At 42.6% G+C, this 13,861-nt stretch overlaps 1 protein-coding gene across 1 annotated transcript in view; it reads right to left on the bottom strand.

The window, feature by feature from the left end:
• The window catches only part of XRCC5 (X-ray repair cross complementing 5), a gene marked incomplete at its 5' end in the record, with an annotated part of 56,563 nt that extends 47,262 nt beyond the window's left edge, over nucleotides 1-9,301 (bottom strand). Inside the window, 5 exons of the mRNA XM_082483447.1 lie at nucleotides 1,905-2,027; nucleotides 3,559-3,607; nucleotides 5,290-5,473; nucleotides 6,005-6,118; nucleotides 9,005-9,301. Coding sequence (XP_082339573.1) covers nucleotides 1,905-2,027; nucleotides 3,559-3,607; nucleotides 5,290-5,473; nucleotides 6,005-6,118; nucleotides 9,005-9,301 — 767 coding nt within the window. The remainder of the gene's footprint in view (nucleotides 1-1,904; nucleotides 2,028-3,558; nucleotides 3,608-5,289; nucleotides 5,474-6,004; nucleotides 6,119-9,004) is intronic.
• Nucleotides 9,302-13,861: the final 4,560 nt, after the last annotated feature.

Raw genomic sequence — 13,861 nt, 5'->3', positions numbered from 1 at the left:
ATGATATCTTTTACCACATTTCCACAAAGTAAAAGAATTTTAGCACTGTATTATGTTTTTTAAAAAGTAGCCTACAGATCTCTACCTTACTTTCACCTCATTAGTCCTCACTAAACTTACCGGTGGAGCAGCATATAATAAGCAGAGTTAACAATATGCACAACAGTGTCACATACAGCAGAATTAAAGATCAAACTTCAGCAAAGTGTTCGGTACCTTTTAAGGAAGCAGCATCCACTAACAAATAGAGAAACTGTATTTTAAAGCTATGACAAGAGCAAAAAGCTTCAATCCTCTGATACATAAAAGTTAGACTACTTTCACTATACAGTGCTTAGAGACTACCGTGATGAGAACTGTGTAATACCCAAAGCTACACAGTGCTTGGCACGTGCTTGGCCCTTGATACCAGAAAGTAAAACCAACTATCTGCCACAAGTTACAACCTAATCAATGAACAGGGCGTGAGAGAAGGAAATATGGGTTATAATGAAAGGACATGGCTTATCAAGAAATTATTTTTAAACCAGTATCCTGAATATTTTACATTTGTACATGTATTTCTCAAAGCATCATTTGCACTTGTGGCTGGGAGACAAGGTGTAAATCTGCAGTTGATGCCTTAACAGCAACATTTCCCTGGTGCTTCTATTAGCCATGGGGCTTTTCCTTTGCTACATTACAGACAAAAAAGACAAAGACAGATCAGAAATCTCACAGAATAAAACTGCAACATTAACTCATGGTGCTAGTCTGCATAGCAAACTACAGGTATGGAGACAAGGTAGCAGGGGCTAAATACCAGGTGTCTGAAAGATGTATTGTGGCTGGCAGCATGTACTCAGGTTCGTGGTGCTGTGTCTCCAGTGCCACCAATAGCTCAAATAACCTAGAAGGGGGATGTCAAGGCACTTTGCAAGCACATCTTCTTTTGCTATGTAGACAGAACTTGAGAATCATCTGGTATTTTTACATTCAGCCTCTCCCAAGCCCGGGCAAAAAAGGAATATTAAGTGGATTTTCAGTCACCCTTTCCTACCTAACCCCTCTGTTATCTTGCAGGTGGGTCCGCAAAAGACATTAATGAATTTATCAAGTTCACAACATTGCTCCTTACAGAACACTGGATCTAGGTGAAAGTAAATATTAAAATAGTCAGAAGTAAAACTGCAGCTTTAACTTTCTCCTGTGAAATTATTTGTTATAAACAGCAAACACTAACATTCACACAAAGCGTTGCTTTTAAATAAACTCCTACTAGGCGGCCTACAGCTTCCTATGTTACCATCATGTGCAACAACTAATACAGATCTCAGTCCACTATTGATTCTACAGATCAATGCCTATACCAATACCAAGGCAGCCAAGAGATTCCTGTCATAACACTTACGACATTGCTTCCATTTTCCACTTCCGTTTTCCAAGCCCATCACTGTGAACACATAACCCTTCTCCTCAGACTTGCTCTTCTGTTGACACCAGAATCAGGCTACAAACATCTGCAACACTACCTCATTATTTGTTCCCAGTAACTCCCTTACCTAAAAGGATCTAGGCTGTCACTGCGACAAACCACTGCTTCTGAGACTATTTCTGGCTCACTTCTCTGATTGTATAGATCTTTTGTCTCCCATTTTAGAGTTTGGCTATAAGCTTAACTGGAGAAGAAGCCATCATCTTAACATGTATTTGCACATCACTTGATCAAGGGGACTTGGTTCATAACTGGAATTCATGGCATGTGTAATTGATATAACTACTTATAACGATCTCTTACATACTGGTACACCTCTATAGAAACAATGCACCAACAGATCACCAGTTCCTTCAAGATCATTATTAAGAAAGAATAATAATTTCACTAAAAAAATGGCATAGTGTATAACAGCCACTTCCATACTTACAAACACTGAATTGAAATTCCTGTTTTCTTCAAGTTAGCAATGATAATTTCCAGCTGATCCTCACTGACAGGACTACCAAGGTCTGTAAACAGTTCAATGTGTCTCTTCTCGAATTTCTTTCCTCTTAAAATATAAAAAGGACATTTACATATATTGGAAATAGTATCTAGAAGGCCTTTTTCTAATTCTTTCCTTACAAAATCAAAGCTTTACAAAAGTAATACACTGAAAAAAATAAACAAACCCACTTGGTAGAGCTTGCTCTATCATTACTATATTATTTATGGAAAGTTCTTATCTTTATATGATTCCCCCTACTCGCTCCTACCCCCTAAAATTGAGCGCTCTAGCCCTGTGACTGTATAAGTCACTAACTACACATAAATTAATGGAATTCTGCCAATTTTCACCAATGTAGATAAAATGCTAATAAAATATGTTAGGTTGTTTATTGATTATAGTGGATATTTCCTTTGCAGCTGTAAGTCTGTCCTTGTGAAAATGGAAAATGTATTTTAAATTAGTGTTGCTGGCAGGACTTCCATTCTAGTAAGGTAATTCAGTAAATTCATTGCATAAGATGGACTTTAATGCCTACTTAATAGGCTAAGAAGTAGTAACAATAAACACCAGAAAGTTCTACCAGCTACAGAACAAACTTCAGTTAAACAGCTATAGTTTTTAGCTGGATAGGCAAGGATATAGGTGATTTTCTTGAATTTTTACCCAATAGTATTTTCTCAACTGAAGGTAAACTCCGTATCAAAGGGTTTGGTGTATAAAAGCAACTTAAAAAGTAACAAACGCAGCTGGTCCATAGGTATTCAAGGCTATACTGCCAAAAATACAGTGATTTTAATTCACAACTCAGTTTTAACTGTTAAAATTGATACAGCTTTCCGCACAGATTAGACTTTACTCATAGAAATACAAACTGCATCATTGTCTAGTCTTCTGCATTCATGATTAGATCATACAATCTATTTATCAACATGATGAATCTCTGTTTTGAGAGAAAGTAAGGCTATCTTCCTTCCCCTGGACCATCAGTCCACTGAGTCTTGAAAACAGTCACATTTCCAGTCTAAGCACACTGATTGACAATTTTGTAACACTCGTGCCAACATTTTCTTTCAGCTTAAACAGTGTTTTTTCCTACTGCATATTTATCTCCCACAGCCTGCATATTTACAAACAGCCATGGCATCTCCAACAGCCTTTAATTTTCTAGGCTGGACAAATTCACCTTTCTAGCCTTGGGGTTTTTTTTCTTTGTAAGATATGCCATCATCCTTACAAATTTGGTAGCCCTTTTCTAGGCATTTTAACATCTGAATTAGTGTTTTTTGAAAACAGATCATACTATGTGAAGTCTTTGTGCCCTGTACAAGGGCATTAATATTCTCATAAATCTACTGCAAAGCTTCCAGTTGCGTCAGAAAGCTCTTAGATTGTTTGGAAAAGCTAGTTCTCTCCTGGGGACTTTTCAGGGACAGACTTCTGTAGCGTGGTGTTTGTTTTTAAATTATTTAAAAAAAAAAAAAGGCATTTTCCATATTTACACAATACTAGAAATGTAATACCAACAAGAAATCAGATCAGCTCCAAAATGCAAGGTCAGAATTCTGTAAAAGGCTTTGGGTTACACACTCACAGTGTTTCATTCTGAAGTAGGTCCATACAGACAATAATTGCATCCAGAACTAAGCAAATTTAAGAAAAATCTCATTTAGAACATGAATCATGTCACAGAAGTGTTTTTCCTATGAAGCAATCTTGTTTTCACTCTCCCCCAAACACTGACAAACATGCATAATAGCTAACAAGCAGACAATTTTTTGAGACAAGTACTCTTCAAATACCTACGGTGCAAGGGGTTCCTATATAACTGTTCTGTTTTGTGATCTTGTCTCTTTCCCATTTATCTGATGCCACAGTAAAAAGACTGCTTCAGGGCCCAATCTTTTAACTGTCAGTGAGGAGGCTCAAGTCCAATGAAAGAGAAATCTAGTCTTCACAATGTTACTTTGAATCCACAAACAAAATGTATATATATTTTCAATACATGATACCATTTTCTCATGCAAGTTTTCCTTCACTATCTGCATCCGGCAACCTCTTGATAGTTTCTTCCTCACCACAATTTTCATTGGGAACATATTTTTACCACTGGACACAATCCTGCCCACCCACTGAAGAAGGAATATGACACTGCTTCTGCTATGATACAGCTGACTGGCTGCACGGTTTTCTGAAACAGCTCTGACAGTCTGAATAGAGCTCACAAAAATCATTTTATGGCCAAAAAGAGGGAAGACAACACGGGAAATTAGAACAGCATGCAACCGAAACACACAGAGGGACACTATATAGATTGCCCTCTTTTAAAACTCTTCACCTTAGGCAGCTAACAGAATACATTCAACCATGAACAACATTCAAACAAGCAAGTGACATTTAGCAATGTTAGAAATACTTTATATAGAAATCAATCTGATAAACCTCTATTCTGCTTTGTCTGGCTTCTGGTACTTCGGCTGATATATTTCGTAAAGAATATTTTTATTTGATGACAAAGCATATACCAAGTTCCGCAACACTATTTTTAAAAACACATGCCTCATTTGAGGCCTAAAATTATATTATTGCTATCTTTGTTCTCTTTAATTATCAGAACACTTCATAAAAGCAACAATTCCCTAAGGCAAAGACTCCATCTGCTAGCCTAAAAGAATATCAAAAAGCAGCTAATCTGCTTTTGAACAACCTTACAATTACAAATTAGCTGAACTCTTAGTAGTTAAAACTTTGGAGGCAAATCTGAGCCCCTTTCACAACACTAACTTCTGTTTCCTATGTAGCTGAATCAGTTCAAGAAGGGCTCTACAACACAAGGACATGGACCTGCTGGAGCGTTTCCAGAGGAAAGCCACGAGGATGATCCGAGGGCTGGAGCACCTCTCCTATGAGGAGAGGCGAGTTGGGGCTGTTCAGCCTGGAGAAGGGAAGGCTCCGGGGAGATCTTATTGCAGCCTTCCAGTGCGTAAAGGGGACCTACAGGAGAGCTGGGGAAGGACTTTTTACTAGGGCATGTAGCAATAGGACGAGGGGGAATGGCTTTAAACTGGAAGAAGGCAGGTTCAGATTAAACATTAGGAAGTTTTTCACTTTAAGGGCGTTAAGGCACTGGAACAGGTTGCCCAGAGAGGTTGTTGAGGCCCCATCCCTGGCGGTGTTCAAGGCCAGGCTGGACGTGGCCTTAGGCAACCTGCTCTAGTGGGGGGTGTCCCTGCCTATGGCAGGGGGGTTGGAACCCAATGATCTTCAAAGTCCTTTCCAACCTAAACCATTCTATGGTTCATTGATTTCCGGCCCAAAAGGATACAGTCTGCTTGTTCAGAGCCTGGTTTAATCCCGTCTTGAATGTCTTCCAGCAGATCAAAATCTGGTAGCATTAGTGACCTATGTACAGTAATGTTTTGGTATTGATCCCCACTGGCAAGCGCATTCCTAGTACCACCTGTGCCAAACAAAACTACAGCGACTTCATCTTTACTCTCAGCAAAAACCTGGAAACAGAGAAAATACAAAACAGGTATAAAAACACAGGTAGATTCATGCACAACTGTATTAAGTAGACTCAAGCAAGATGAACTAATTTTGAAACAGTGTGAAGTACAGTGGATTTACTTTGTCTTACTTTTTCGGTGTTATCCTACCAAAATGTAACCGGAGAGTTCACTAATTTAGATATAACTAAACCAGACTGACATGAGGCTATCTGAGATTAAACAAGTAAAACTGGCTGACTCAGTCCTTGAAATGAATCTTCAATATAGTAAATCTTAAGTAGGTTGAAACATTTTAGAGAAAGAGCAACTTTTTTCCTCCCTAAAAGAAACAGTGACCAATCCAACTGCCACATCTCCACAAAAGTACAGCTGAAACAAAGAGCACAGTTACTCATGCATAAAACCGAACTATTTCTTACTCATTTCTCATTTATTTAAATTATTAGTAAATGAGGAAAATATTTCACAGATATCATTGCTGCTTGTCCCTTTTTAACAGGTTTTGATCCCATGTAAAGTCACATATACCTGTCGCTGCACAAACTTTGTCATAACCTTCTTGGCTTGCTCAAGTGAAGACTCCTCGCCAGAGGCAGAATAGCTCATTGTAAAGCCTACATCCAGGCACAGCACTATGGCTGCCTACAAAGGAAAGACAATACCGAATAAGAATGTAAAAGGGCAAACATAAGCATAATTACTTGAAAGGGTTAGTTCAGATCCTTGAACATAAAAAAAAAAAAAAAAAAAAAAGAAAAATCAAACTACGTCAGTATTGGTTTCTTTTAGAGTAACTGTTAATATGAGACAATGGTGGAGGACAGAACCAGTACAATTGCACTGAACTGAGAATCATTTAATCCTATACCATGGTTCCAGGCATCTCAATGGAAAACATAAATCCTATGTTACACAATAATCTGTCAAGAGGGGCAATTTCTATTCAACACTGTAAACATATTAGGAATGAAAGGGCTCTTCTACACTAGGAAATAAACCAGAGATATTTCATTTGACAACTACCAGCACAACACAAGGTGGAGATACAAGCTTGTTCCCTAAACTATACAGCTACATCCATCCTTTGAGATAGCCTGCAATAGTTGCAGACCACTGTTTGGTCTAACCCAAGAACATAAGAATGACTGCACTCCAACGGCTTCCAGGGAGAGTCAGAACATTTGTTGCTACTGGAGGCGCCTCTGCAGTGAGCACCGGTGCCTGCAGCATGCAGCTATGCTCTTAATGCCTCAGAAAGATGAATTCTGATTTCAACTTAGGGGCTTAAATCCCACAAGCTAGTATATGTGTTTGCATTTCCGATCACTGCTTTAACTTATCTATATATAACAGTGCCCAAGTCTTCCCCTTAATTGATTTATAAACTAGCATATGAATAAAATAAAATTGCTTCTTGTGAGCTCTCTTGTTCAACATTTATTAATAATGAGTATTACCTGCAGTGTATTGCCCATTCAACTGTTTTTGCTAAGTTCCTCTAAAGTTTCTCCACAGACTCTACTTACCTTGATTAATCTAAGTAATTTTACCATCCAGCTGAATGAAGCTACAAGAGGAGTTCAACAAAATTACATCCTGAATCTTCAAGGACACTGACAAAAGGCCAGATCGAATTTATTGTCACTGACCAAACCAAGGTTCTTTAAATATACAACAAAATCTTGCCTGGTGGACAGCCAGTAGCTTAAATTACACTGCATACAAAAAATACTGTTAGCCAGAACACAGGAAGGTCAGGTATTATCTAGTTTGGAGCCAGTCACCTTGTTTTAAAATACAAAATACATCCAATTCTCCACAAAGTGAAGCTGCCAAAGGGACGTGGGCAATAAATCAGGAGATTAAGAATCAAGTGACACCAGACGCATAGTCTGCTTTTGCAAAACAAAAGGGATGAACAGAAAGAAAAGGTGCTGGTCAAAACTCTTTTGCATATGACCATGCAAATAACTCCAAGTACCTTTATAAACATCAACCAAAAGAATCTTTTTGTCGCCCAAATAGATATTTCTTAATATCAAGTCTATAGGAATAATTTGTCCAGATTAATTGCCTAATGCCCTGTATTAGCAGCTCTCAAACTACTTTCTCATCCTCCACCTTTTTATAAAATAGACTGTGCATCTCCCCTGTCATTTTAACAAGCACTGGTTTAACTCCCTGCATTCTCCCAGGACAGGACAAAGGGAAGAAAGAAAAAGGCTGAGCAACAGGGCTCCACAAGACATCCAGCAGGTTATACTCTGTCTCAGCAGTTTGCTCCTCACTCTGCCTTCACTAGTGGCTTGCCTGGGAGCAGGGAATTAATGCCTCTGAGGCAGCTAGGCGAGCAGAAGCTTAAGAGTAGAATAGAGGCAGTAACTGAGGCTGCACTAGGTTCTCACAAGAGCCTTGTTACTGCTCACCTGCCAGCCTGAGGAATTACTCTACCAGCATCAGCAACTGCAGCCCCTCAGCTTCCTGCTATCCTGTCTCAAGACACAAAATGGCTGGCAGCTGAATTAATCCTGTTGTCCAACACAGGTAAAATGCTCTTCCCAGCTTGCAAGATGACAGCAAAGAAACCAAACAAGTGCAGGAGTGAAGAGCTGCTGTTTTCCTTGAGAGAAAGTGATCAAGTGTCAAGCGCTAATGTGCTCTTCTGGAAGGCAGAAAACTCCAAGCCTGGTGCCTAGCCAGGTATGTGGAATCCTCCTTCAGAAAGAGGGCAGATGTCTCTTTTGGTAATCCTCCTCTATATGTCTCTTCATCTGTTATTAACCTCTGTGCATCTAACTGAGCATCCACCACTGCCATTTTCACGTGCAGAATACCAAGCGACGGTTTTAAAATGCTCAGCATGGGTGACTGCAGGACAACGTTGTCACACCTGAGCTAACATCAGTCTGCTTTGTTCAAGTGCTGATAAGAGTGCAAATGAGACGAGCCTACCTTTATCTCCAACCTCTCAGTGCTGAAGCTAGTTACAATAAAACTAAGATAGACTTGGCCACAGCAGCAATTTAGCCTGCAGCACAGACAAAGCCTGTGTTTAACAGATACTAAACTGCCCCGTATCAGAAGAGACCTTAACGCAGCTTTCACCAACAGGACTCCTTAAACACACCAGGCAGACAAACTGTATTTTTAACAGGGCAAAACCATTTCTACTATTATTAGCCAGGCCGCCTGATGGCAGTAAAGCCAATTCCTTCAGGTGGGTATGAAGCACGTCCAGTTCACACCCCCCCCCCCCTTCAACCCACCCCCTCCACACACACACACACCCTCCACACACCCACCCACACACCCACCCACACCCTCCACACACACACACCCTACCCCTCCCCCCCACACCCCCTCCCCGCCGCGGCCGGGCCCAAGCGGGCAGCACCCCCTCCATGGCAGCCCACCCCTGAGGCACGTCCCCGCCACACCGGGCCGGGGGAGGTTGTGCGTGTGCCCAAAGGCTGTCGGGATACTAGAAGACCCCTTCTCCTCTCTCCTCTCCCCCCTCCCCGCCCTCACCTTGCCGCTACGCGCCATCTCGCCCGTTCCGGGACGCGGTGCACCGCCCTCAGCGCTCCGGCCGGCGACGCGCCCTGGTCCGCACCGCGTCCCCCCGGGAACATGGCGGCGGCGCCTGGCGTTCCGCGGGAGGGGCAGCGCCACCCAGCGGCGGGATGCGGCGGCGCGGGCGGGACGGAGACAAAGGGAGGGCGAGGGGAGGAGAGGGGCCCGTCCCGTCACTGATCCAGCCCCAGACTCCAGCAGCGGGGAGGGGGGCGACGCGGCAGCGTGAGGGGACGCGGCCTCTTCAGCCATGGCCTGGAGTTGGGCCGAGGCGGGTGCGGGGCAGGCCGCAGGGGGTGGCTGGGCCGGGTGAGAGGGAAGGGAGATGTGGGGTGGTCCCCTCATCTTTCTCTTCAGGTCATTTCCTCAGCCCCCATCAAAGTGCCACATCTCACAGGCGTGACTGTATTGGTGATTTCGGCCACAGGGTGAGCCCAGCGTAGCCAAGGACAAGGCTGGCTTGGGTGGACTTGGCTCGGGTCCCTGAGGAGAGGCAGCAGCAGGACATGTCTCGGGGGCCAGAGAGGCTCTCCTGTCCTCTGCTGCCTCTAGGCACCCCCTGGCTCACCCCATTTGTCGCCCACCATCAGGGCCCAGCCAGCCAGGACCCTCCAGTCTCCTCCTCCCAGTGCCCCGAGTCCTGGAGGACATGTCTGCTGAGGGAACAGCCATTCTCCTTTGCCACCTGGACCGGGCGTGGGGCTGGATGGAAGTGTCTCACAAGTTGCGTTCTGCCCATGGATCACCAGTGGGACAGGATTATTTAATTAAACATTGGCACAACACTAGCTTTCTCTCAGCATTAACAACAGAGACAATGTCTGAACCAAATTACATTCAGGCTGTTTGATGAAACTGAAGCCTGCTGATTTTAAAAAGTCCAAGTATACCGGATGCTATATTACATGTATTTTGGCACCTGTTGGATACTAAATCATGAGCAGAGATGCACAGAGAATGGCAAAATTTCATCGCACGTATTGATTACTTCTTGTTCTGCATTACCTTCCCTGTAGCCTTTGAGAATGTCATTATCAGTGTTCTTTCTATTCTCAGTGTATCTCAACCACATTATTATCTGTAATTATTCTCAAAACAGAGTGCAAAGTGGTGGTACTAGTACTGCTACAGAAAAGTAAATCTCACATGAACACTTCAAAAACCTTGTAGCAGAAAACCAACCCTTCAAATGTAAACTTTTCCTTTTTATATTGAGTGATGTCAGAAGACAAAAATCCCCTTCCCCTGCTTACTACATTGCCATGCTTTGGCAATATTGGTAATCGAGGGATTCTCTCTTCAAAGCACTTTGCATATTAAAGGCATAGAGCAGCTTGGAAATGAGACAAACATTTTATGGGAAACCAGTAGACAAAAAACGCAGTTAGCAACTGCAAGAGAAAGCCATGTGTTGTCTTCCTGAATGTCTCTAAGGGGATTTCAGATTAATCAGCCAAGGAAATCAGGTCTGCTTACTATTATTATTATTATTATTGTTCCTGATGTTATCTTAGTCCCTAGGAGTGCTTGCCACAGCCCAAAAGCCCCACCATGGGCTAGCAATCAGGCAATCCCCCACCCCAAATGATTTCTGGCATAGCTTGCAGTCTAGGTGTAACACAAGAGATGTGCACACCCATACACATAAATGGGAAGGACAGAGAAATAAGAATTGATCAACTTCATCAGCAATGACTTTTCACGCACCAGCAGAAAAGCATCTTGCAAGGCATCATAATCAATGAACATTTTATTTTTATGCCAGGGTTGGGAAGTAAAACCTCAGCCCTGACTGCTGGCACAGAATATTGACACAAAACCCTTCATAGTCCTCTCTGAATCCTTCATTTGACATAAAAGCTGAATGCCACACTTTGGTCCAAACTCTCATAGATAGAGCAATAATTGCAAACATTACTCATTACTAATTTGGGTGTGAACGAGGAACCTCTGCTTTACAGGAAGGTCAGTGTGCCCATCCCAGGTACAGAGCCCTGTTCCTTTACAAAGTCTGAGTAAAACTGAAGACACCTGTACCCATGAAACTCCATCTGTGATCTTCCTATCCATTAGCTCTCAGTCTGGCATCAATGGGGTCTTATAACTCTCTCAGCAAAATACACAAACAATAAACACAAACATTCTCCCCTTTGCCCCTTCATGCTGCCAGATTTCCTCAGAGCTATCTCCACTGTTCAAAGAAGAACTGGCTAATCGTTTCTGAAACAAACTTTAAGCCCCATTTCCTTCACAACTCCACACAGAGCTCCCTTATAGGTAATCATCAGATCCGACTAATCAACTCCATCTGGGGGCACTGGGGCTTTGTTAGCCTGGATTGACTTGAAGATCTTTGCTTGTAAACACTTGCCAAAAGATGCTTGTAATTAATTGCCCGTTTCCATTTTACAGAATGTCAGTCTCTGGGTATAAATAATAAATATGTGACGTCTCAGAGGACTCAGTGTCCAGGATGATCAGCTGTAATCTCATTTGCAACAAAGTGAGTCAGACCTCAGTCCCAGCGAGGTTCTCACTCATTCCTCTGCTTACTCCTTTTCTGCTTACTTTTCTTCCCCCCCAAAAACTAAGGCTGGATTGAATAAGCATGCTCTTGGGAAGTAGCAATGAGGGGCCTGCCTCGTGTTTAACTTCACTCGATGCCTTTATAAGGCAGCAAGGAAAATGGATTCCCTGTTTTGTTACAAGAAGGAATGTATTGCCCAGAGAGTTGCAGCTGGGACCCAGCTGCTTAGGGCAGCTCTGAGCAAATGTTAATGGCTTCGGTGTAGGAGCAGAAAGATGTCTTGGCCTTTCTCCCTCTTGGAGCAATTGCCTACAGGGTAAAACTCTGGATAAGTGCCTGGTGGGAAGAGGAATACCATGGCCATCTGGGATCTAGCCCAATGGTTTTATTGAAATAGATACATGAAACAGAACTTTTCCACTTTTCCAAAGAATTAACTTTGCAACCATTAGCTATTCTTTGCCTGGGTTCGTACGTAGACATGGGCACTAACTGCACACTGAGGAATTATGAACTGAATTTCTTACAGAGATAAACAAAGCAGGGCAAGGACACTGTGACACCAATCAGCTTTGTATTTCTACCAGCACAAGCTTGGCAGCAAACTGAAAGACAAAGTAGATAGGAAATTGGCACCCAAAGCAAAGCAGGGCTTAGAAGCACATCTGTTAGCATCTTCCTGCGTTAGGCTTCATGAGATGTGCACAGTTGTCTTCTCCCAAGAGGTCTTTCCAAACACCTGCTTGCAAGCACATGCCAAAACAGTGGTGCAGACCAACACTAGTGTTTATTATGTCTGTTTAGTGATTCCTGATGATCCCCTCAAGAGATGCAAACCTAACACACTGTCTTTGCTTAGTTGCTTCTCTGTAATACGTCTCCAGGGAAAAGATCTCAAACACTGGTTTCACTCTCCAAAGCAAAATTTGTCTTTGAGGATCAGCTTTAAGTCCACAGGGCTTGTCCTTTGGCAGTCTATGACTCATGAACACTTGGCACATTATAAAACTGTGCCTTTAATAAACTTAAAAATTAATATATCCTTCTGGGGATTTAACAATTTCTATCTGCTGGTCTACCTGCTCAGTCCATTTTCAATTTAGTTCATGCAATGGAAGGAAATGAGTCTACCAAGGAACATAAGAAAATTATTGTGCTAGGAAAATGAGAAAGCTAGATAGAAAGGATTATACCACACCATCCAATCTTGCCTGAAAACAGAAGAAAAACATAGTTAGGAGAGATAACAAGTTAGGAGAGTATAGTGACTCCAGCTGTGTCCTGCCAGGCGTGTTCTAGCTCAGAGGCTCCCCAACTGGCACATGGGTGGATCACGGCTGATACACAAACTACTTCAAAGCAGCACACCCACAGCTCCTAAGTCCCACCCCATCGCAGAACAGACAGGGAATACTTCAGAAACGGCTCCACAAATCCTCCTGCACAGAGCTGAGAGGTTCTGAGGCCCCACGTTCATCGTTCCTCTTCCAAAAGACAGTGTCACTGTTGCTTTTCCTCCTCACTGCCCCCCACCCCAACTGCTGAATTTACAGCCTCCTCTTTCCCTCTGACCGGTCCCTGTCTCTTCTCCAGACTATGCAGCTAACGCGCATTTCTCAGGCAGAATAAAAACTTCCACTGGCTGTAATACACCAGCAGAGACCTTATTAAGTGCCACAGAGAGGGAAAGCACGAAGTCATAAGCCAACTCTATTTACAACCCCCTTTTCCCCATGTGGTATTTACCTTTTTCACATTGAGAATCACACTCCTGTAGCACGCGCGTGCTGTCCTGCAGAATTGCTGCCCATCCAGTAGTTCTGCCACATGATGTTCTTTATTCCTGATGAACAGAACACCACATTTGCCTAGCAAGTTGTCCTGCTGTGTTGTTTTTTTTTCTTGTTCAGACCATTTATGAAATTTGCAACAATCATTTTTTAGTTCTAATCTACTCAGCTACTGTGTTTGCCATCCCACTCAGTTTGGTGTCGTTTCCAGATTTTATACGCTCATGTTGTCTTCAGCCAAGTCATAAAGGAACAGTGCTCAGCCTGAGATGGCCACCCCTGGGAGAAACTACTAGGCAAGCTCTGTATATAACATTCTAGCTGCTTTTGCAGCTACTTTATCATACATCAAAATACACAAGAGCTTCCTAGCCTGCTTATGAGAATGTCATTTAAAACAGCATCAAACTTTATTCAAATCAAGGTAAATAATTTCTATCCAAAAAGCCTGTTTCTCTGTCACAAAAAAAAAGGGGGGGAGGGGGGGTGGATTTG

This window comes from Vanellus vanellus (genome assembly GCF_965231255.1).
Source record: "Vanellus vanellus genome assembly, chromosome: 5".
Taxonomy (NCBI): Eukaryota; Metazoa; Chordata; class Aves; order Charadriiformes; family Charadriidae; genus Vanellus; species Vanellus vanellus.
Note: the sequence above shows the minus strand (reverse complement) of the source record. Positions and strands in the feature narration are given on the sequence as shown.